The 24,734-nt window shown below is 48.3% G+C and overlaps 1 protein-coding gene across 11 annotated transcripts in view; it reads left to right on the forward strand.

Moving 5' to 3' along the window:
- LOC110516980 (transcriptional regulator ATRX-like) overlaps window positions 1-24,734 on the forward strand; it is a 146,320-nt gene that overhangs the window by 80,671 nt on the left and 40,915 nt on the right. For all 11 annotated transcript variants that reach the window (XM_036969814.1, XM_036969818.1, XM_036969813.1 and 8 more), the window contains 5 exons: window positions 1,334-1,428; window positions 4,610-4,746; window positions 9,875-10,022; window positions 12,457-12,557; window positions 24,201-24,309. In XM_036969814.1, the coding sequence (XP_036825709.1) occupies window positions 1,334-1,428; window positions 4,610-4,746; window positions 9,875-10,022; window positions 12,457-12,557; window positions 24,201-24,309 (590 nt within the window). The remainder of the gene's footprint in view (window positions 1-1,333; window positions 1,429-4,609; window positions 4,747-9,874; window positions 10,023-12,456; window positions 12,558-24,200; window positions 24,310-24,734) is intronic.

Consider the following 24,734-nt stretch of genomic DNA (forward strand, 5'->3'; position numbering starts at 1 on the left):
TGGGGGGGGCTGACTGTGTCTTAGGGGGGGCTGACTGTGTCTTGGGGGGGGGCTGACTGTGTCTTAGGGGGGGGCTGACTGTGTCTTGGGGGGGGCTGACTCTGTCTTAGGAGGGGGGGCTGACTCTGTCTTAGGAAGGGGGGCTGACTGTGTCTTGGGGGGGGATGACTGTGTTTTGGGGGGGGCTGACTGTGTCTTGGGGGGGCTGACTGTCTTAGGGAGGTCTGACTGTCTTAGGGAGGTCTGACTATCTTAGGGGGGATGACTGTCTTGTGGGGGCAGGATGATTGTCTTGGGGGTGGCTGACTGTGTCTTGGGGGGGTGGGGGGGGCTGACTCTGTCTTGGGGGGGGCTGACTCTGTCTTAGGAAGGGGGGCTGACTGTCTTAGGGAGGTCTGACTATCTTAGGGGGGGATGACTGTCTTGGGGGGGGGATGACTGTCTTGGGGGGGGATGACTGTCTTGGGGGGGGCTGACTGTGTCTTGGGGGGGGCTGACTGTGTCTTAGGGGGGGCTGACTGTGTCTTAGGGGGGGGGCTGACTGTGTCTTAGGGGGGGGGCTGACTGTGTCTTAGGGGGGGGGGCTGACTGTGTCTTAGGGGGGGGCTGACTGTGTCTTAGGGGGGGGCTGACTGTGTCTTAGGGGGGGGCTGACTGTGTCTTAGGGGGGGGGCTGACTCTGTCTTAGGGGGGGGGCTGACTCTGTCTAAGAGGGGGGGCTGACTCTGTCTTAGGAAGGGGGGCTGACTGTGTCTTGGGGGGGGCTGAGTGTGTCTTGGGGGGGGCTGACTGTCTTAGGGAGGTCTGACTGTCTTAGGGAGGTCTGACTATCTTAGGGGGGGATGACTGTGTCTTAGGGGGGGCTGACTGTGTCTTAGGGGGGGGCTGACTGTGTCTTGGGGGGGGGCTGACTGTGTCTTAGGGGGGGGCTGACTGTGTCTTAGGGGGGGGATGACTGTGTCTAAGGGGGGGGCTGACCGTGTCTTAGGGGAGGGCTGACTGTGTCTTAGGGGGGCCTGACTGTGTCTTAGGGGGGGGCTGACTGTGTCTTGGGAGGGGGGGCTGACTGTGTCTTAGGGGGGTGGGGGGCTGACTGTCTTAGGGGGGGGGCTGACTCTGTCTTAGGGGGGTGCAGACTGTCTTAGGGGGGGGCTGACTGTGTCTTGGGGGGGGGGCTGACTGTGTCTTGGGGGGGGGGCTGACTGTGTCTTAGGGGGGTGCAGACTGTCTTAGGGGGGGGCTGACTGTGTCTTGGGGGGGGGGGCTGACTGTGTCTTGGGGGGGGCTGACTGTGTCTTAGGGGGGGGGGCTGACTGTGTGTCTTGTGTTTTAGGGGTACTTTGACGAGGACAGCATGGAGGAGTTCATCGCCTCGGAGACCGAGGAATCTTCTTTAAGCATGACCTCTGAGGACGAGAAACAGAAAAAGTAATTTTCAGGGACACAAACTCGTCACTTTTCGGCGATATTTGCCATTGTGTTGCTCCATGAAAAATAACGGTGCATCACCCATCAAGCTATAAGAGGCCCGGAGTATCACCCATTGAGCTATAGCAGAGGCCCAGAGTGTCACCCATTGAGCTATAGCAGAGGCCCAGAGTGTCACCCATTGAGCTATAGCAGAGGCCCGGAGTATCACCCATTGAGCTATAACAGAGGCCCAGAGTATCACCCATTGAGCTATAACAGAGGCCCAGAGTATCACCCATTGAGCTATAACAGAGGCCCAGAGTATCACCCATTGAGCTATAAGAGGCCCAGAGTATCACCCATTGAGCTATAAGAGGCCCAGAGTATCACCCATTGAGCTATAACAGAGGCCCAGAGGGTGAATAGGCAACAAAATATTGAAGTGCCTTTGAACGGGGTATGGTAGTAGGTGCCAGGCGCACCGGTTTGTGTCAAGAACTGCAACGATACTGGGTTTTTCACACTCAACAGTTTCCTGTGTGTATCAAGAATGATCCACCACCCGAAGGACATTCAGCCAACTTCACACAACTTTGGGAAGCATTGGGGTCAACGCTTTCGACACCTTGTAGAGTCCGTTGCCCCGACAAATTGAGGCTGTTCTGAGGGGCAAAAGGGAGCGCAACTCAATATTAGGAAGGTGTTCTTAATGTTTCGTACACTGTGTATATTCCTTACCACGTTCATCCTGCCCAATCACAGGTAGGCATTTGGATATGAGCGTTCATCCTGCCCAATCACAGGTAGGCATTTGGATATGAGCGTTCATCCTGCCCAATCACAGGTAGGCATTTGGATATGAGCGTTCATCCTGCCCAATCACAGGTAGGCATTTGGATATGAGCGTTCATCCTGCCCAATCACAGGTAGGCATTTGGATATGAGCGTTCATCCTGCCCAATCACAGGTAGGCATTTGGATATGAGCGTTCATCCTGCCCAATCACAGGTAGGCATTTGGATATGAGCGTTCATCCTGCCCAATCACAGGTAGGCATTTGGATATGAGCGTTCATCCTGCCCAATCACAGGTAGGCATTTGGATATGAGCGTTCATCCTGCCTTATCATACTGTAATATACAACCTGACTGTCTTATCATACTGTAGTGTACAACCTGACTGTCTTATCATACTGTAGTGTACAACCTGACTGTCTTATCATACTGTCTGTAGTGTACAACCTGACTGTCTTATCATACTGTCTGTAGTGTACAACCTGACTGTCTTATCATACTGTAATATACAACCTGACTGTCTTATCATACTGTAATATACAACCTGACTGTCTTATCATACTGTAATGTACAACCTGACTGTCTTATCATACTGTAATGTACAACCTGACTGTCTTATCGTACTGTAATATACAACCTGACTGTCTTATCGTACTGTAGTATACAACCTGACTGTCTTATCATACTGTAATGTACAACCTGACTGTCTTATCGTACTGTAATGTACAACCTGACTGTCTTATCATACTGTAGTATACAACCTGACTGTCTTATCATACTGTAGTATACAACCTGACTGTCTTATCATACTGTAGTATACAACCTGACTGTCTTATCGTACTGTAATGTACAACCTGACTGTCTTATCGTACTGTAATGTACAACCTGACTGTCTTATCGTACTGTAATATACAACCTGACTGTCTTATCATACTGTAATATACAACCTGACTGTCTTATCGTACTGTAATGTACAACCTGACTGTCTTATCGTACTGTAATGTACAACCTGACTGTCTTATCGTACTGTAGTGTACAACCTGACTGTCTTATCGTACTGTAATATACAACCTGACTGTCTTATCGTACTGTAATATACAACCTGACTGTCTTATCATACTGTAATATACAACCTGACTGTCTTATCATACTGTAATATACAACCTGACTGTCTTATCATACTGTAATATACAACCTGACTGTCTTATCGTACTGTACTATACAACCTGACTTTCTTATCATACTGTAATATACAACCTGACTGTCTTATCATACTGTAATGTACAACCTGACTGTCTTATCATACTGTAATGTACAACCTGACTGTCTTATCGTACTGTAATATACAACCTGACTGTCTTATCATACTGTAATATACAACCTGACTGTCTTATCATACTGTAATATACAACCTGACTGTCTTATCATACTGTAATATACAACCTGACTGTCTTATCATACTGTAATATACAACCTGACTGTCTTATCGTACTGTAGTATACAACCTGACTGTCTTATCGTACTGTAATGAACAACCTTGCTCTGCTCTGTCTTATCGTACTGGAATGTACAACCTTGCTCTGCTCTGTCTTATCATACTGTAATGTACAACCTTGCTCTGCTCTGTCTTATCGTACTGTAATATACAACCTGACTGTCTTATCATACTGTAATATACAACCTGACTGTCTTATCATACTGTAATATACAACCTGACTGTCTTATCATACTGTAATATACAACCTGACTGTCTTATCATACTGTAATATACAACCTGACTGTCTTATCATACTGTAATATACAACCTGACTGTCTTATCATACTGTAATGTACAACCTGACTGTCTTATCATACTGTAATATACAACCTGACTGTCTTATCGTACTGTAATATACAACCTGACTGTCTTATCATACTGTAATATACAACCTGACTGTCTTATCATACTGTAATATACAACCTGACTTTCTAATCATACTGTAATATACAACCTGACTATCTTATCATACTGTAATATACAACCTGACTGTCTTATCATACTGTAATATACAACCTTGCACTGTTGACTGTCTTATCATACTGTAATATACAACCTGACTGTCTTATCATACTGTAATGTACAACCTGACTGTCTTATCATACTGTAATATACAACCTTGCACTGTTGACTGTCTTATCATACTGTAATATACAACCTGACTGTCTTATCATACTGTAATATACAACCTGACTGTCTTATCGTACTGTAATATACAACCTGACTGTCTTATCATACTGTAGTTTACAACCTGATTGTCTTATCGTACTGTAATATACAACCTGACTGTCTTATCGTACTGTAGTGTACAACCTGACTGTCTTATCATACTGTAATATACGGCCTTGCTCTGCTCTGTGCCCTGTAGGAAGAAGAAGCGAGGGAAGGCCAGGAAGAAGGACAGTGACTCAGACAGTGATGCTCTCGAGGTGATAAAGGAGTGGAACACCAGCTCCCGAGGGGGAGACCCTTCCAGCCGCAACCGGGCGGAGCCAGAGGAGGAAGGTATAGAAATACAATTATATGGAGCCTGTAGATTGTTACCTGACTAGAAATGTACAGTTATAATGTTACGGTGTTATATATAATGTGTGTGTTTTATTTTTTTAAAGGTTAATAATACATATTAAATAACTAAAATTGTCATTGTCATAAGTGTTCAGCTGCCTGAGTCAATACAGGTTAGAAACACCGTTGGTAGCGACTACAGCTGGGAGTCTCCTTGGTTAACTCTCATAAGAGATTTGCACACCTGGATTCTACAATTTTGTATTCGCCCATATAATCTATTCGAAATTCTTCAAGCTCAGTCAAATTGGTTGTTGATCATTGCTAGGCAACCATTTCAAGGTCTTGCCATAGATTTTCAACGAGATGTAAGTCAAAACTGCCAGTCAGGGACATTCACTGTCTTGGTAAGCAACTCCAGTGTAGAATTGGCCTGTCATGCTGAAGGGTGAATTCATCACCCAGTGTCTGGTGGAAAGCAGACTGAAGCAGGTTTTCCTCTAGGAATTTGCCTGCGCTTAGCTCCATTCCGTTTCCTTTTTATCCTAAACAAACTCCCCGGTGTTGTCCACTTACAAGCATACCCATAACATGATGCAGCCACCGCCATGCTTGAAAACATGGAGAGTGGTACTCAGTGATGTTGGATTTACCCCAAACATAAGCCTTTGCACTTTGGCCGAAGAGCGTTCCTTTTCTGTGTTTTGTTGCACACCAGACTCATGTTGTGGAATATTTTTTATTCCCTGTATGTGTATTCTTTTCACTCTGTCATTGAGGTCATTCTTGTGGAGTCACTACAATGTTGTTGATCCATCCTCAGTTTTCTCCCATCACATCCATTGAACTCTGGTAGATGTTTTAAAATGACCAATGGCCTCATGGTGACATCTCAGAGCTGTTTCCTTCCTCTCCTGCAGCTCAGTTCAGGAGGACTGTTGTCTCTTTGATTTGCCTGGTTGGTTTAATATACTGAACGAAAATATAAACGCATCTCTTTTTTTTTTTAAACGCGTTTTTTACTGAGTTACAGTTCATAGAAGGAAATCAGTCAATTGAAATAAATTCATTACACCCTAATCAATGATTACACATGACTGGGTGCTGGTGGGCACCGGGAGGGCATAGACCTTGTCCTTGTGAGCCAGGCCCAACCAATCAGAATGAGTTCTTCTCCACAAAAGTCTTTATTACAGACAGAAACATAGCCCAGATGCCACCTGTGTAATGATCATGCTGTTTAATCAGCTTCATGATATTCCACACCTTCTCAGGTGGACCTTCTCAGGTGGATATTAAGGTATCTTTACTTCTACTCAAGTATGACAATTGGTTACCGGAAAATGTCTGGCATCTTTTATTTCAGCTCATGATGTGTACATACTCCGCGGCATCATTATGAACCTTAAAGATATTAAATGTCTGATTTGTTGTTACCCATCTACCAATCAGCTTGAAATTCAATACTTGACTGGTGAACCTTACAGATGTGTGTATGGGGGACAGAGGAAGGGAAATTCATAAAAAACATGTCAAATCATTATAGTCCATTTAACTTGTGATTTGTTTAGCCAAATGTTCCTCCTGAACCAAGGCCTGCCTTAACAAGGGGCTGATGTTCCTCCTGAATCAAGGTCTGCTTAGTGTGGGGGAGGTGGGAATTATTGATATCGATCAATAATGAAAAACCTTCTGGCATTGACAATTTAGGAGTGACTATAGAGTCAGCTACCATCCTCAGTAGCTTTCCATCTATCTGCCATACCTTTAATCTGAGCCTAGAGCCGTCTTTGTCCTGGAGGGAAGCCAAGGTCATTTTGCTACCCGACCTGCCTTGCTGCCAGCTCGTAGCAAACTGTTGGACATTTTTTTGGACCAAATATAATGCTATTTCTCTAAACAATTTAACAGACTTTCAGCGTTCTTATAGAGAAGGGCACTCGACATGGCACTGGCAGAAATGACAGATTATTGGTTAAAAGGAATTGATAATAAGAAGATTGTGGGAGCTGTACTGTTACATTTCAGTGCAGCCTTTGATATTGACCATATTATTGACCAGAACCTGTTGTTGAGGAAACATATATGTTATGGCTTTTCAACCTCTGCCATAGCGTGGATTCAGAGCTATCTAATAGAACTGTGGGTTTTCTTTAATGGAAGCTTCTCTATTGTCAAACGTTAAGTGTGGTGTACCACAGGGAAGCTCTCTAGGCCCTCTACTCTTTTCTATTTTTACCAATGACCTGCCACTGGCATTAAACACAGAATGTGTGTCCATGTATGCTGATGATTCAACGATATGCACATCAGCAACCACAGCTAATGTAGTCACTGAAACCCTTAACAAAGAGTTGCAGTCTGTTTTGGAATGGGTGGCCAGTAATGAACTTGTCCTGAACATCTCTAAAACTAAGAGCATTGTATTTGGTACAAATCATTCCCTAAGTTCTAGACCTCAGCTGAATCTGGTAATGAATGTTGTGGCTGTTGAATAAATTGAGGAGACTAAATGACTTGCCGTCACCTTAGATTGTAAACTGTCATGGTCAAAACATATAGATTCAATGGTTGTAAAGATGGGGAGAGGTCTGTCTGTAATGAAGAGATGGGGAGATGTCTGTCTGTAATGAAGAGATGGGGAGATGTCTGTCTGTAATAAAGAGATGGGGAGAGGTCTGTCTGTAATAAAGAGATGGGGAGATGTCTGTCATAATATAGAGATGGGGAGATGTCTGTCATAATATAGAGATGGGGAGAGGTCTGTCATAATATAGAGATGGGGAGAGGTCTGTCAGTAATAAAGAGATGGGGAGAGGTCTGTCATAATATAGAGATGGGGAGAGGTCTCATAATATAGAGATGGGGAGAGGTCTGTCATAATATAGAGATGGGGAGAGGTCTGTCATAATATAGAGATGGGGAGAGGTCTGTCATAATATAGAGATGGGGAGAGGTCTGTCATAATATACAGATGGGGAGAGGTCTGTCTGTAATGAAGAGATGGGGAGAGGTCTGGCTGTAATAAAGAGATGGGGAGAGGTCTGGCTGTAATAAAGAGATGGGGAGAGGTCTGTCTGTAATAAAGAGATGGGGAGAGGTCTGTCTGTAATGAAGAGATGGGGAGAGATCTGTCTGTAATAAAGAGATGGGGAGAGGTCTGTATGTAATAAAGAGATGCTCTACTTTTTTGACACCACACTCCAAAAAGCAAGTTCTGCAGGCTCTAGTTTTGTCTTATCTTGATTATTGTCCAGTCGTGGTCCAGTGCTGCAAGGAAAGACCAAGTTAACCTCTCTAGGGTACGTGGGACGGCAGGGCGTCAAATTCAAAACAACAGATATCCCATAATTAAAATTCCTCAAACATACATGTATTTTAAAGATAAACTTGTTGTAAATCCAGCCACAGTGTCCGATTTCAAATAGGCTTTACGACGAAAGCAAACCAAACGATTATGTTAGGTGAGTGCCTATTCACAGAATAACAGCCATTTTTCCAGCCAAAGAGAGGATTCACAAAAAGCAGAAATATAGATAAAATGAATCACTAACCTTTGATGATCTTCATCAGATGACACTCATAGGACTTCATGTATGTTTTGTTCGGTAAAGTTCATATTTATATCCAAAAATCCGAGTTTACATTGGCGCGTTGTGGTCAGAAATGCGTGGTCTCAAACAAACATCTGGTGAAAGTGCAGAGAGCCGCATCAAATAACATAAATACTCATCATAAACATGGATAAACTATATGAGTGTTTTCATGGAAATAAAGATAAACTTCTCCTTAATGCAACCGCTGTGTCAGATTTCAAAAACGCTTTGCGATTATCCACAGAAACGCATACATGCATTTTCCAGCCAAGGAGTGTCACAAAAGTCAGAAATAGCATTAAAATTAATCACATACCCTTGATGATCTTCATCTGGTGGCACTCCCAGGTCTTCATGTTAGACAAATGTTTGTTTTGTTCGATAATGTCCCTCTTTATGACCAAAAACCTCCTTTTTGTTCGCACGGTTTGTCCAGTAATCCAATGCAGAAGGCGCGTGCACTAATTCCAGGACGAAAAGTTTTTAAAAAGTACAATAAAAGTTAGTAGAAACATGCCAAACGATGTCTAAAATCAATCCTCCGGTTGTTTTTGTCATAAATAATAATATTTCAACCGGACAAAAGCTTCGTCAATAGGAAAGGAGAAACAAGAAAGGCGCGTTCCTAAACAGGCGAATGGCTGATGAATGGAAATTTCCGCTGGCCACTGATTGAAAGTGCTGTATCTCCCTCATTTTTCAGAGTAAAAGCCTGAAACATTGCCTAAAGACTGGTCACATGAAGAGGAAGGCACAGAGCTCGTGAACTGGGTCCTAAGTCTTTGTATGGTGGATAGGCTTTCAATGAAAAAACAGCCTTTCAAAATAATAGTACTTCCTGGATAGATTTTCCTCAGGTTTTCACCTGCCATATCAGTTATGTTATACCCGCAGACGTTATTTTTAACAGTTTTGGAAACTTTAGAGTGTTTTCTATCAAAATCTACAAATTATATGCATATCCTATATTCTGGGACTGAGTAGCAGACAGTTTAATTTGGGCATGCTTTTCATCCAAAATTCCGAACGCTGCCCCCTACCCTAGGGAAGTTAAACTACAGCTGGCCCAGAACAGAGCTGCACACTCTTCATTGGAACTAGAAAGTTAATATAAATACTACACATGTCAGTGTCTTGGCTGAGAGTTGAGGAAAGACTGACTGTGTCACTACTTGTTAAAATAAACATAGTTGGAAATTCAAAATTGTTTGCGTAATCAACTTACACACGCACTGACACCACCAGCATTGACACTTATCCCACCAGCATTGCCACCAGGGGTCTTTTCCAGAAAAAATTAATGGAAACATACAGTATTATACAGAGCCGAACTCAATTCCATCTTATCTAGCGCAAGTGAACAGCAAACCTGGTTTCAAAAAACAAATGAAGAAACACAACTCCTCATGTGACCTGCTTGTTGTGTTTATGTACTGACATGTATGTGCAACTGACCCCAGTAAGACTAGCTGTCACTATTGGGGATCCTAATCAAAAAAATATAAATTCTTACCCTCTGCCCTCCCCAGTGCGTCCGGCCTCCAGCCCTGGCACCAGGAGTCCTGACTGGCACAAGGAGTTTGTTACGGAGGCTGACTCTGAGATCCTGGAGCATTCTGGGAAAATGGTGCTGCTGTTTGAGATCCTCCGCATGGCCGAGGAGGTGGAGGACAAAATGTAAGTAACTATAATATACATTTGAGGTGGAGGAAGAACCAGAAACCCACCAATTCAGACAAAGAGATGGAATTTTACATAAAGCTTCATTATTAAATTTCTTTGTATTATTTTCACTGCATCAGGGACGTACACAGATGTTTCGGCTTTACAGCCTTCAGTGTACAATTTTACAATTTTATTTAAATTCAAAACGATGTGAAGAACATCCTTTGATCACCAGCTTCATAAATACGTTTATCGACGACGTCATCCCCACGGTGACCGTACGTACATATCCCAACCAGAAGCAATGGTTTACAGGCAACATCATCACCGAGCTAAAGGCTAGAGCTGCAACTTTCAAGACGTTTGTAAGAAATCCCGCTATGCCCTCAGACGAACCATCGAATGGGCAAAGCGTCAATACAGGACTAAGATCAAAATCCTACGACACCGGCTCTGACGCTCAGCGACGTGACAGGGCTTGCAAACTATTACAGACTACAAAGGGAAACCTGCAGTGAGCTGCACAGTGACGCAAGCCTACCAGACGGGCTAAATGCCCTTTTTTGCTCGCTTTGAGGAAAGCAATACAGAAGCATGCATGAGAGCACCAGCTGTTCCGGACGACTGTGTGATCACTCTCTCTGTAGCCGATGTGAGCAAGACCTTTAAACAGGTCAACAACGGTGCCAGACGGATTACCAGGACGTTACTTTTATGCTCGCTTCGAGGCAAGCAACACCGAAGCATATATGAGAGCACCAGCTGTTCCGGACGACTGTGTGATCACGCTCTCCGTAGCTTTTAAACAGATCAACTTTCACAGGTTGCGGGATAGCACGGATTACCAGAACGTGTACTCTGAGCATGCGCGGACCAACTGGCAAGTGTCTTCACTGACAGGTTCAACCTGGCCGAGTCTGTAATACCAAGATATTTCAAACAGACCACCACAGTCCCTGTGCCCAAGAATGCGAAGGTAACCTGCCTAAATGACTACTGCCCCGTAGCACTCACGTTGGTAACCATGAAGTTCTTTGAAAGACTGGTCATGGCTCACATCAACGCCATTATCCCAGAAACCCTAGACCCACTCCAATTTGCATACCACCCCAACAGATCCACAGATGATTGCAATCCACACTGCCCTTTCCCATCTGGACAAAAGGGAACACCTATGTGAGAATGCTGTTCATTGACGACAGCTCAGCGTTCAATACCATAGTGCCCTCAAACCTCATTAATAAGCTAAGGACCCTGGGACTTAACACCTCCCTCTCCAACTGGATCCTGGACTTTCTGACGGGCCGCCCCCAGGTGGTAAGGGTAGGGAACAACACATCTGCCACGTTGATCCTCAACACAGGGGCCCCTCAGGGGTGCATACTCAGTCCCCTCCAGAACTCCCTGTTCACTCACGACTGGGTGGCTTGGCATGACTCCAACACCATCATTAAGTTTGTTGACAACATCAAGGGTCAGAGACCTGGCAGTGTGGTGGCAGGACAACAACCTCTCCCTCAATGTGATCAAGACAAAAGAGCTGATCGTGGACTATAGGAAAAGGAGGGCCAAACAGGCCCCCATGCACATCGACAGGGCTTTTGTGGGTCGAGATTTGAAAGTTTACACATCACCAAAAAACTACCAAAAAACTATCATGGTCCAGACAGTTATGAAGCGGGCATGACAAAACCTATTCCCCTTCAGGAGACTGAAAAGATTTGGCATGGGTCCCCACATCTTCAAAAAGCTCTACAGCTGCACCATCGAGAGCGTCCTGACCGGTCCTGACCGGTTGCATCACCGCGCTCGGCCTCCAACTGCAAGGCACTACGGAGGGTAGTGCGTACGGCCCAGTACATCACTGGGGACAAGCTTCCTGCCATCCAGGAACTCAATACCAGGCGGTGTCAGAGGCAGGCCATAAAAATTGTCAAAGACTCCAGCCAGTCATAGACTGTTCTCTCTGCTACTTCACGGAAAATGGTACTGGAGCGCCATGTCTAGGTCCAAGAGGCTTCTAAACAGCTTCTACCCCCCAAGACATAAGACTGCTGAACAATGAATCAAATTGCCACCTGGACTATATACATTGAATGTGACATAAGATTTGTTTTGCTTCTAATCTGCCAATCAGGAATGGGGTTTTTAGTCACAAAGAAATACTGAATGACACGAAGGACAACTCTCAAGTCATCCGCTCCAGGTGTCCGCTCACCTAAATACATCATATCAGTTCATCACCACAAAGGAGGAGGTTGGGGACAAAGTGTAAGGAGACAAGCTCTGAAAACACTTTGAGACAAGAAGTGCAGAATTGATCAATGCTAAGTGCTTGAATGAAACGCTTAAATGGCACATTTTTCATGTTTTCAAATGTCCTGTTAACTTGACAGACAGTCCAGTAATGATGTGATGTTGACAGTGTCTTTTGTCCCCTCATCAGTCTGGTGTTCAGTCAGTCTCTCATCTCTCTGGACCTGATTGAAGACTTCCTGGAGCTGTCTGGCCGAGCCAAAGAGGAGGAGAAACCCTCTCCCTACAAAGGTACTGTACTGCCCTACACCCTAACCCCTCCCCCCTAGAAGAGAGGGACAACCCTCTCATTACAGAGGTAGTCCCTGGACACACTGTCCACAAACAACCCCTAGCCTAGTGTTTCCCAACCTTGTCCGTTTTGTGCACCACCACTGGACCATGACATGCTGACCACACCGCTGACCACACCGCTGACCACACCGCTGACCACACCGCTGACCACACCGCTGACCACACCGCTGACCACACCGCTGACCACACCGCTGACCACACCGCTGACCACACCGCTCGTGTTGCGTGTGTTGTAAAGTAAATGTACACATACATGTTATTCCATCCTTGCACCTACACTGCTCTCCCACATCAATGAGTGTCTGCGTAGCCAGTCGCTAAAATACGACTCGGTTCTATTTGTGATGCATGACGTGCTGCAATTCCCGTCTCTCCCATCTCCTCGTCGGTTTTTAGGAGCATATACCCACGTGGGTGATTGAAAGATGAACTGAGGTCCACACTCCAGTCCAGTTGGTGGTGGTAAAGCACCTTCAAGTTGGTTGCCAACCACCATATAAAGTTCAAAGAAGAAGAAGCCTGATGGAGGAGAGATGACTAGAAATTAACTTGGTTTACCCTTTTATGGGAGGATTCATTTGTCGGAGTAGAGGACCTTGTGCATTTCAGGTAAAATAACAACCCAATGTTTATATCCCAGGACAAATTAGCTAGCTAGCTACATTTCCATAAATGTTTAATGCTTTTCGACCTGTCCCCAAAATAATATAGTTGATTCAGAGTTAGTTTTCATATTTCAACCTGCATGTCCTGATCTCCTCTGGTGTGGGAGGACAACCTCAACATGCGGAAGGTGTCTCGGGGGGACGGTGTCTCGGGGGGACGGTGTCTCGGGGGGACGATGTCTCGGGGGGACGGTGTCTCGGGGGGACGGTGTCTCGGGCGGACGGTGTCTCGGGGGGGACGGTGTCTCATGCGGAAGCGCATGTTAGACCGCTGCACCACTCAGGATCCCAAAACATAAGAATCAAGTGACTGATGGTCTAAAGTAGTGTACTACCCCCATGGGCCTTGGTCTAAAGTAGTGTACTACCCCTATGGGCCCTGGTCTAAAGTAGTGTACTACCCCCATGGGCCTTGGTCTAAAGTAGTGTACTACCCCCATGGGCCCTGGTCTAAAGTAGTGTACTACCCCCATGGGCCTTGGTCTAAAGTAGTGTACTACCCCCATGGGCCTTGGTCTAAAGTAGTGTACTACCCCCATGGGCCTTGGTCTAAAGTAGTGTACTACCCCCATGGGCCTTGGTCTAAAGTAGTGTACTACCCCCATGGGCCTTGGTCTAAAGTAGTGTACTACCCCCATGGGCCCTGGTCTAAAGTAGTGTACTACCCCCATGGGCCTTGGTCTAAAATAGTGTACTACCCCCATGGGCCCTGGTCTAAAGTAGTGTACTACCCCCATGGGCCCTGGTCTAAAGTAGTGCACTACCCTGTGGGCCCTGGTTTAAAGTAGTGCACTACCCCTATGAGCCCTGGTCTATGGGCCCTGGTCTAAAGTAGTGCACTACCCTATGGGCCCTGGTCTAAAGTAGTGCACTACCCCTATGGGCCCTGGTCTAAAGTAGTGCACTACCCCTATGGGCCCTGGTCTAAAGTAGTGCACTACCCCTATGGGTCCTGGTCTAATGTAGTGCACTACCCCTATGGGTCCTGGTCTAATGTAGTGCACTACCCCTATGGGTCCTGGTCTAAAGTAGTGCACTACCCCTATGGGCCCTGGTCTAAAGTAGTGCACTACCCCTATGGGTCCTGGTCTAATGTAGTGCACTACCCCTATGGGTCCTGGTCTAATGTAGTGCACTACCCCTATGGGTCCTGGTCTAATGTAGTGCACTACCCCTATGGGCCCTGGTCTAAAGTAGTGCACTACCCTGTGGGCCCTGGTTTAAAGTAGTGCACTACCCCTATGGGCCCTGGTCTATGGGCCCTGGTCTAAAGTAGTGCACTACCCTATGGGCCCTGGTCTAAAGTAGTGCACTACCCCTATGGGCCCTGGTCTAAAGTAGTGCACTACCCCTATGGGTCCTGGTCTAATGTAGTGCACTGCCCCTATGGGTCCTGGTCTAATGTAGTGCACTACCCCTATGGCTCCTGGTCTAAAGTAGTGCACTACCCCTATGGCTCCTGGTCTAATGTAGTGCACTACCCCTATGGGTCCTGGTCTAATGTAGTGCACTACCCCTATGGGTCCTGGTCTAAAGTAGTGCACTACCCCTATGGGTCCTGGTCTAATGTAGTGCACTACCCCTATGGGTCCTGGTCTAATGTAGTGCACTACCCCTATGGGTCCTGGTCTAATGTAGTGCACTACCCCTATGGGTCCTGGTCTAATGTAGTGCCCATACCCCTATGGGTCCTGGTCTAATGTAGTGCACTACCCCTATGGGAGCGTGGCGGGGTTACTGGAGGAGAGCGTGGCGTGTTGGTACCGGAGGAGACCGTGGCGTGTTACCGGTGGAGACCGTGGCGTGTTACCGGAGGAGACCGTGGCGTGTTGGTACCGGAGGAGACCGTGGCGTGTTGGTACCGGAGGAGACCGTGACGTGTTGGTACCGGGGGAGACCGTGGCGTGTTGGTACCGGGGGAGACCGTGACGTGTTGGTACCGGGGGAGACCGTGACGTGTTGGTACCGGGGGAGACCGTGACGTGTTGGTACCGGGGGAGACCGTGGCGTGTTGGTACCGGGGGAGACCGTGGCGTGTTGGTACCGGGGGAGACCGTGGCGGGTTGGTACCGGAGGAGACCGTGGCGGGTTGGTACCGGAGGAGACCGTGGCGGGTTGGTACCGGAGGAGAGCGTGGCGTGTTGGTACCTGAGGAGAGCGTGGCGGGTTGGTACCGGATTAGACCGTGGCATGTTGGTACCGGAGGAGAGCGTGGCGGGTTGGTACCGGGGGAGAGCGTGGCGGGTTGGTGGCGTGTTGGTACCGAAGGAGACCGTGGCGTGTTACCGGAGGAGAGCGTGGCGTGTTGGTACCGGAGGAAACCGTGGCGTGTTACCGGAGGAGACCGTGGCGTGTTGGTACCGGAGGAGACCGTGGCGTGTTGGTACCGGAGGAGACTGTGGCGTGTTACCGGAGGAGACCGTGGCGTGTTGGTACCGGAGGAGACCGTGGCGTGTTGGTACCGGAGGAGAGCGTGGCGTGTTGGTACCGGAGGAGAGCGTGGCGTGTTGGTACCTGAGGAGAGCGTGGCGGGTTGGTACCGGATTAGACCGTGGCATGTTGGTATCGGAGGAGAGCGTGACGGGTTGGTACCGGGGGAGAGCGTGGCGTGTTGGTACCGGAGGAGACCGTGGCGTGTTGGTACCGGAGGAGACCGTGGCGTGTTACCGGAGGAGACCGTGGCGTGTTGGTACCGGAGGAGACCGTGGCGGGTTACCGGAGGAGACCGTGGCGTGTTACCGGAGGAGACCGTGGCCTGTTGGTACCGGAGGAGACCGTGGCGTGTTGGTACCGGAGGAGACCGTGGCGGGTTGGTACCGGGGGAGAGCGTGGCGGGTTGGTGGCGGGGGAGAGCGTGGCGTGTTACCGGAGGAGACCGTGGCGTGTTGGTACCGGGGGAGAGTGTGGCGTGTTGGTAACGGGGGAGACCGTGGCGTGTTACCGGAGGAGACCGTGGTGGGTTGGTACCGGGGGAGAGTGTGGCGTGTTGGTAACGGGGGAGACCGTGGCGTGTTACCGGAGGAGACCGTGGCGTGTTGGTACCGGAGGAGACCGTGGCGGGTTGGTACCGGAGGAGACCGTGGCGTGTTGGTACCGGAGGAGACCGTGGCGTGTTACCGGAGGAGACCGTGGCGTGTTGGTACCGGAGGAGACCGTGGCGGGTTACCGGAGGAGACCGTGGCGTGTTACCGGAGGAGACCGTGGCCTGTTGGTACCGGAGGAGACCGTGGCGTGTTGGTACCGGAGGAGACCGTGGCGGGTTGGTACCGGGGGAGAGCGTGGCGGGTTGGTGGCGGGGGAGAGCGTGGCGTGTTACCGGAGGAGACCGTGGCGTGTTGGTACCGGGGGAGAGTGTGGCGTGTTGGTAACGGGGGAGACCGTGGCGTGTTGGTACCGGAGGAGACCGTGGCGTGTTGGTACCGGAGGAGACCGTGGCGTGTTACCGGAGGAGACCGTGGTGGGTTGGTACCGGGGGAGAGCGTGGCGTGTTACCGGAGGAGACCGTGGCGTGTTGGTACCGGGGGAGAGCGTTGCGTGTTGGTACCGGGGGAGAGCGTGGCGGGGTCGTAATGAGAGAAAACAACACACTCTGAAGACATGCAACATGTGTACTGGTACATGCACACAGTATTTCTCTCTGCCCCTCTCAACAAACACAGCCTCTGGCGTTAGGTCATGTTCTTAATTAAGCCTTGGCATCTGGTTTTGCTTACGTTTTGAAAATGATTAGACCTTGACTCTTTTAAAAAAAGATATAACACAAAAAAATGTTTGCTTAAGGGTTAGCAATTTGTAATGAAAAGATCAGTGAAGTAATTGGACCCATACTGAATGTTAGTTGTGAAGCAGGCAGCATGCGTGTGTGTTTAGCAGGCTATATTAAAAGGCTGATCACTTGTGCCTGAGAGGCCTCGTTTGGCCTGGCCTCCACTATCGCTGTTCTCTCAGTACTTTAGTTTACATCTCTCAAATCAATTTCAATTCAAGGGGCTTTATTGGCATGGGAAACACATGTTTACATTGCCAAAGCAAGTGAAGTAGATAATAAACAAAAGTGAAATAAACAAGAAAAATGAACCGTAAACATTACACTCTCAAAAGTTCCAAAAGAACAGAGACATTTAAAATGTCATATTATGTCTTTATACGGTGTTGTAACAATGTGCAAATAATTACAAAAGGGAATTTACAATGGTGTTTGTTCTTCATTGGTTGCCCTTTTCTTGTGGCAACAGGTCACACATCTTGCTGCCGTGAGTTGATCAACATTTAATTGGTTTTCTAATTCTTTGTGGATCTGTGTAATCTGTGGGAAATGTGTGTCTCTACTATGGACATACATTTGGCAGGTTAGGAAGTGCATCTCAGTTTCCACCTCATTTTGTGGGCATTGTGCACATAGGCTGTCTTCTCTTGAGAGCCAGGTCTGCCTACGTCGGCCTTTCTTAATTACAAGGCTATGCTCACTGAGTCTTCTCTCTCTCTCAGTACTCAGTTCTCCTCTCTCTGTTCTCCCCTCTCCGTTCTCCTCTCTCCGTTCTCCTCTCTCTGTTCTCCCCTCTCCGTTCTCCCCTTTCCGTTCTCCCCTCTCCGTTCTCCCCTCTCCGTTCTCCCCTCTCCGTTCTCCCCTCTCCGTTCTCCTCTCTCCGTTCTCCTCTCTCCGTTCTCCTCTCTCCGTTCTCCTCTTTCCGTTCTCCCCTCTCCGTTCTCCCCTCTCCGTTCTCCTCTCTCCGTTCTCCTCTCTCCGTTCTCCTCTCTCCGTTCTCCTCTCTCCGTTCTCCCCTCTCCGTTCTCCCCTCTCCGTTCTCCCCTCTCCGTTCTCCCCTCTCCGTTCTCCTCTCTCCGTTCTCCTCTCTCCGTTCTCCTCTTTCCGTTCTCCCCTCTCCGTTCTCCCCTCTCCGTTCTCCTCTCTCCGTTCTCCTCTCTCCGTTCTCCTCTCTCCGTTCTCCCCTCTGTTCTCCCCTCTGTTCTCCCCTCTCCGTTCTCCTCTCTCCGTTCTCCGTTCTCCTCTCTCTGTTCTCCTCTCTCTGTTCTCCCCTCTCTGTTCTCCCCTCTCTGTTCTCCCCTCTCTGTTCTCCCCTCTCTGTTCTCCTCTCTCTGTTCTCCCCTCTGTTCTCCTCTCTCCGTTCTCCCTTCTGTCCCCCTCTCTCCGTTCTCCCCTCTCCGTTCTCCTCTCTCTGTTCTCCCCTCTGTTCTCCCCTCTCCGTTCTCCCCTCCGTTCTCCCCTCCGTTCTCCCCTCTGTTCTCCCCTCTCCGTTCTCCCCTCTCCATTCTCCTCTCTCCGTTCTCCTCTCTCTGTTCTCCGTTCTCCTCTCTCCGTTCTCCTCTCTCTGTTCTCCCCTCTCCGTTCTCCCCTTTCCGTTCTCCCCTCTCCGTTCTCCCCTCTCCGTTCTCCCCTCTCCGTTCTCCTCTCTCCGTTCTCCTCTCTCCGTTCTCCTCTCTCCGTTCTCCTCTTTCCGTTCTCCCCTCTCCGTTCTCCCCTCTCCGTTCTCCTCTCTCCGTTCTCCTCTCTCCGTTCTCCTCTCTCCGTTCTCCCCTCTGTTCTCCCCTCTCCGTTCTCCCCTCTCCGTTCTCCCCTCTCCGTTCTCCCCTCTCCGTTCTCCTCTCTCCGTTCTCCTCTCTCCGTTCTCCTCTTTCCGTTCTCCCCTCTCCGTTCTCCCCTCTCCGTTCTCCCCTCTCCGTTCTCCTCTCTCCGTTCTCCTCTCTCCGTTCTCCTCTCTCCGTTCTCCCCTCTGTTCTCCCCTCTGTTCTCCCCTCTCCGTTCTCCTCTCTCCGTTCTCCGTTCTCCTCTCTGTTCTCCTCTCTCTGTTCTCCCCTCTCTGTTCTCCCCTCTCTGTTCTCCCCTCTCTGTTCTCCCCTCTCTGTTCTCCTCTCTCTGTTCTCCTCTCTCTGTTCTCCCCTCTGTTCTCCTCTCTCCGTTCTCCCTTCTGTCCCCCTCTCTCCGTTCTCCCCTCTCCGTTCTCCCCTCTCCGTTCTCCTCTCTCTGTTCTCCTCTCTCCGTTCTCCTCTCTCCGTTCTCCCCTCTCCGTTCTCCCCTCTCCGTTCTCCTCTCTCCGTTCTCCTCTCTCTGTTCTCCGTTCTCTCTCCGTTCTCCTCTCTCTGTTCTCCCCTCTCCGTTCTCCCCTCTTCTCTCTCAGCACTTACATCTCCATATGGTGTCATGCTCAGTTTGATCTACTCCAGGAAGTGATGTTATTGATTTTCTCAGTGCCGCCTTCTCTCAATGAGTACACTACGTGACCAAAAGTATGTGGACTGCTCGTCCAACATCTCCTCCCCCTTCGCCTCTATAACAGCCTCCACTCTCCTGGGAAGGCTTTCCACTAGATGTAGGAACATTGCTGTTATAACAGCCTCCACTCTTCTGGGAAGGCGTTCCACTAGATGTTGGAACATTGCTGCTATAACAGCCTCCACTCTCCTGGGAAGGCTTTCCACTAGATGTTGGAACATTGTTGCTTTAACTTCTTATGGAGGTGGTCCCTGCACAGGGACAGCTCAGCGGAAATTTCAGAGCGCCACCTATAGTACTTGAGTATAGTACTCGATAAATCTCAAACTTTCATAAAAATACACATGCAAGGTACTGAATTAAAGCTACACTCGTTGTGAATCTAGCCACCAAGTCAGATTTGTAAAATGCTTTTCGGCGAAAGCATGAGAAGCTATTATCTGATAGCATGCACCCCCCCAAAATACCAGCACGACACGTAAACAACAGATTTTGCGGTAGCCGGCGCTACCCAAAACGCAGAAATAAAATATAAAACATTCATTACCTTGGACGAGCTTCTTTGTTGGCACTCCTATATGTCCCATAAACATCACAATTGGGTCTTTTTCCCGATTAAATCCGTCATTGTATACCCAAAATGTAATTTGCTGAAGGCCAGTCTGATGCTGCAAAAAGTCCATTTACAAGACGCAACGTCACTTTTTAAAATTACAAAAGTCGCCTATAAACTTTTACAAATCACTTCAAACGACGTTTCTAAACCAACTTTAGGTATTAATAAACGTTAATGATGTATCAAATTGATCACAGGGCGATCTGTATTCGATAGCAGCAAGTCTGGAAAACATCGTCCATTTTTTCAGTTTCACAACATACTGTGGTGCGCCTCAAGAAAGGAGGGGTCTATTCGTGTTGTAACCAAGGATAAATAAGTTAGAAAATGACAGCAATGGCGACATCGTGTGGAAGCTGTAGGTCCTCATTTATTTTAGGTCGCCTTAAACAATACATTGAGTGGCGGACAAATATTTTTTTTGTGTTTTTGGTAAACAGTTTTACCAGGGATTTTTACTCCTAAACACGTTCTGTTATAGCCACAGACCCGATTTAACCAGTTTTAGAGACTTCAGAGAGTTTTCTATCCACACATACTTATCATATGCATATACTATATTCCTGGCATGAGTAGCAGGACTTTGAAATGTTGCGCGATTTTTAACAAAAAGCTGCGTAAATTTGCATCATCCATAACAGGATAACAGCCTCCACTCTCCTGGGAAGGCTTTCCACTAGATGTAGGAACATTGCTGCTATAACAGCCTCCACTCTCCTGGGAAGGCTTTCCACTAGATGTAGGAACATTGCTGCTATAACAGCCTCCACTCTCCTGGGAAGGCTTTCCACTAGATGTAGGAACATTGCTGCTATAGCAGTCTCCACTCTTCTGGGAAGGCTTTCCACTAGATGTTGGAACATTGCTGCTATAACAGCCTCCACTCTCCTGGGAAGGTTTTCCACTAGATGTTGGAACATTGCTGCTATAACAGCCTCCAGTCTTCTGGGAAGGCTTTCCACTAGATGTTGGAACATTGCTGCTATAACAGCCTCCACTCTCCTGGGAAGGCTTTCCACTAGATGTTGGAACATTGCTGCTATAACAGCCTCCACTCTTTTGGGAAGGCTTTCCACTAGATGTTGGAACATTGCTGCTATAACAGCCTCCACTCTTTTGGGAAGGCTTTCCATTAGATGTTGGAACAATGCTGCTATAACAGCCTCCACTCTTCTGGGAAGGTTTTCCATTAGATGTTGGAACAATGCTGCTATAACAGCCTCCACTCTTCTGGGAAGGCTTTCCACTAGATGTTGGAACATTGCTGCTATAACAGCCTCCACTCTTCTGGGAAGGCTTTCCACTAGATGTTGGAACATTGCTGCTATAACAGCCTCCACTCTTCTGGGAAGGTTTTCCATTAGATGTTGGAACAATGCTGCTATAACAGCCTCCACTCTTCTGGGAAGGTTTTCCATTAGATGTTGGAACAATGCTGCTATAACAGCCTCCACTCTTCTGGGAAGGTTTTCCATTAGATGTTGGAACAATGCTGCTATAACAGCCTCCACTCTTCTGGGAAGGTTTTCCATTAGATGTTGGAACAATGCTGCTATAACAGCCTCCACTCTTCTGGGAAGGCTTTCCACTAGATGTTGGAACATTGCTGCTATAACAGCCTCCACTCTTCTGGGAAGGCTTTCCACTAGATGTTGGAACATTTCTGCGGGGACTTAGTGAGGTCTGGCACTGATGTTAGGCGATTAGGCCTGGCTCGCAGTTGCCGTTCCAATTAATCCCAAAAGTGTACGATGGGTTTGAGGTCAAGGCTCTGTCCATTTCTGTATGGACCTCGCTTTGTGCATGGGGGCATTATCATGCTGAAATAGGAAAGACCCTTGGAAGCACATAATTGTCTAGAATGTAATTGTATGCTGTAGCATTAATATTTCCCTTCACTGGAAATAAGAGGCCTAGCCTGAACCATGAAAAACAGCCCCAGACAATTATTCTTCCACCAAACTTTACAGTTGGCAGTTGGGGTGTTCAAACCCAGATTCGTCCGTCAGACAGCCAGATGGTGAAGCGTGATTCATTACTCCAGAGAACACCTTTCCACTGCTCCAGAGTCCAATGGCGACGAGCTTTACACCCCTCCAGCTGACGCTTGGCTTTGCGCACGGTGATCTTAGGCTTGTGTGTGGCTGCTCTGCCATGGAAACCCATTTCACGAAGCTCCCAACGAACAGTTGTTGTGCTGACGTTGCTTCCAAAGGCAGTATGGAACTCGTTAGTGAGAGTTGCAACAGAGGACACTTCAGCACTCGGAGGTCCTAGACTCGGCTCCTAGACGTTTCCACTTCACAGTAACAGCCCTGACAGTTGACCAGGGCAGCTCTAGCAGGGAAGACATTTGACCCCTGACTTGTTGGAAAGGTGGCATCCCATTAGCCACTAAATGGTGCTCATGACATCATCAGGACATCTGGTGTAATAGAAGTGTGTTATTTACAGGAAGATCACCAGTCTCCCTTCTGCTATAATGGGGATCCTGTTTACTACCAATAATGCCTGCAGTGCCGTGGTTGTCCTTTGAACTTTGTGGCTTCAGTGAGAGGGCAGTCATTCTCCCCTGGCCATTTTTTTTGTGATTTGTTTTGGAACTGGGCCTGTCTAGGGATTGGTCTGGAACTGGGCCTGTCTAGGGATTGGTCTGGAACTGGGCCTGTCTAGGGATTGGTCTGGAACTGGGCCTGTCTAGGGATTGGTCTGGAACTGGGCCTGTCTAGGGATTGGTCTGGAACTGGGCCTGTCTAGGGATTGGTTTGGAACTGGGCTTGTCTAGGGATTGGTCTGGAACTGGGCCTGTCTAGGGATTGGTCTGGAACTGGGCCTGTCTAGGGATTGGTTTGGAACTGGGCCTGTCTAGGGATTGGTTTGGAACTGGGCCTGTCTAGGGATTGGTCTGGAACTGGGCCTGTAGGGATTGGTTTGGAACTAGGCCTGTCTAGGGATTGGTTTGGAACTGGGCCTGTCTAGGGATTGGTTTGGAAGTGGGCCTGTCTAGGGATTGGTTTGGAAGTGGGCCTGTCTAGGGATTGGTTTGGACATAGGCCTGTCTAGGGATTGGTTTAGAACTAGGCCTGTCTAGGGATTGGTTTAGAACTAGGCCTGTCTAGGGATTGGTTTGGAACTAAACCTGTCAAGGGATTGGTTTGGAAGTGGGCCTGTCTAGGGATTGGTTTGGAACTGGGCCTGTCTAGGGATTGGTTTGGAACTGGGCCTGTCTAGGGATTGGTTTGGAACTGGGCCTGTCTAGGGATTGGTTTGGAACTGGGCCTGTGTAGGGATTGGTTTGGAACTAGGCCTGTCTAGGGCTTGGTTTGGAACTAGGCCTGTCTAGGGATTGGTTTGGACCTAAACCTGTCTAGGGATTGGTTTGGACCTAGGCCTGTCTAGGGATTGGTTTGGACCTAGGCCTGTCTAGGGATTGGTTTGGACCTAGGCCTGTCTAGGGATTGGTTTGGACATAGGCCTGTCTAGGGATTGGTTTGGACATAGGCCTGTCTAGGGATTGGTTTGGACCTAGGCCTGTCTAGGGATTGGTTTGGACATAGGCCTGTCTAGGGATTGGTTTGGACATAGGCCTGTCTAGGGATTGGTTTGGACATAGGCCTGTCTAGGGATTGGTCTGGAACTGGGCCTGTCTAGGGATTGGTTTGGACCTAGGCCTGTCTAGGGATTGGTTTGGACCTAGGCCTGTCTAGGGATTGGTTTGGACCTAGGCCTGTCTAGGGATTTGTTTGGAACTGGGCCTGTCTAGGGATTGGTTTGGAACTGGGCGTGTCTATTGGCTACCTAAACTGAAGCTGACAGGAGAGTAAGGTCTCCCGAGTGGTGCAGTGGTACTAGAGGCGTCACTACAGACCCTGGTTTCAATCCAGGCTGTATCAACCGGCCGGGAGTCCCATTGGCTCAGCGTCGTCCGGCTTAGGGTTTGGCTGGTGTAGGTTGACGTTTTACATGAGAATTTGTTCTTAACTGACTTGCCTAGTAAAATAAAGCCAAACTGTATGATTACTTTTTGAAGACTGTCGTCTAACTACACTATGTGTTTACCTGTGCAGGTGAGGGGAAGTGGTTCCGGAACATAGACTACTACCGGTTGGACGGCTCCACCAACGCCCTGAACCGGAAGAAGTGGGCAGAAGAGTTCAATGACTCCAGCAATGTCCGGTAAACTACACCCCGCTCTCCACACCTCTACTGCACCTCTACTCCACCCCTCTCTCCACACCTCTACTACACCCCTCTCTCCACACCTCTACTACACCTCTACTACACCCCTCTCTCCACACCTCTACTACACCCCTCTCTTCACACCTCTACTACACCCCTCTCTCCACACCTCTACTACACCCCTCTCTCCACACCTCTACTACACCCCTCTCTCCACACCTCTACTACACCTCTACTACACCCCTCTCTCCACACTTCTACTACGCCCTCTCTCCACACCTCTACTACGCCCCTCTCTCCACATCTCTACTACACCCCTCTCTCCACACCTCTACTACACCCCTCTCTCCACACCTCTACTACACCTCTCTCTCCACACCTCTACTACACCCCTCTCTCCACACCTCTACTACGCCCCTCTC

This window comes from Oncorhynchus mykiss, chromosome 31, assembly GCF_013265735.2.
Source record: "Oncorhynchus mykiss isolate Arlee chromosome 31, USDA_OmykA_1.1, whole genome shotgun sequence".
Classification (NCBI taxonomy): Eukaryota; Metazoa; Chordata; class Actinopteri; order Salmoniformes; family Salmonidae; genus Oncorhynchus; species Oncorhynchus mykiss.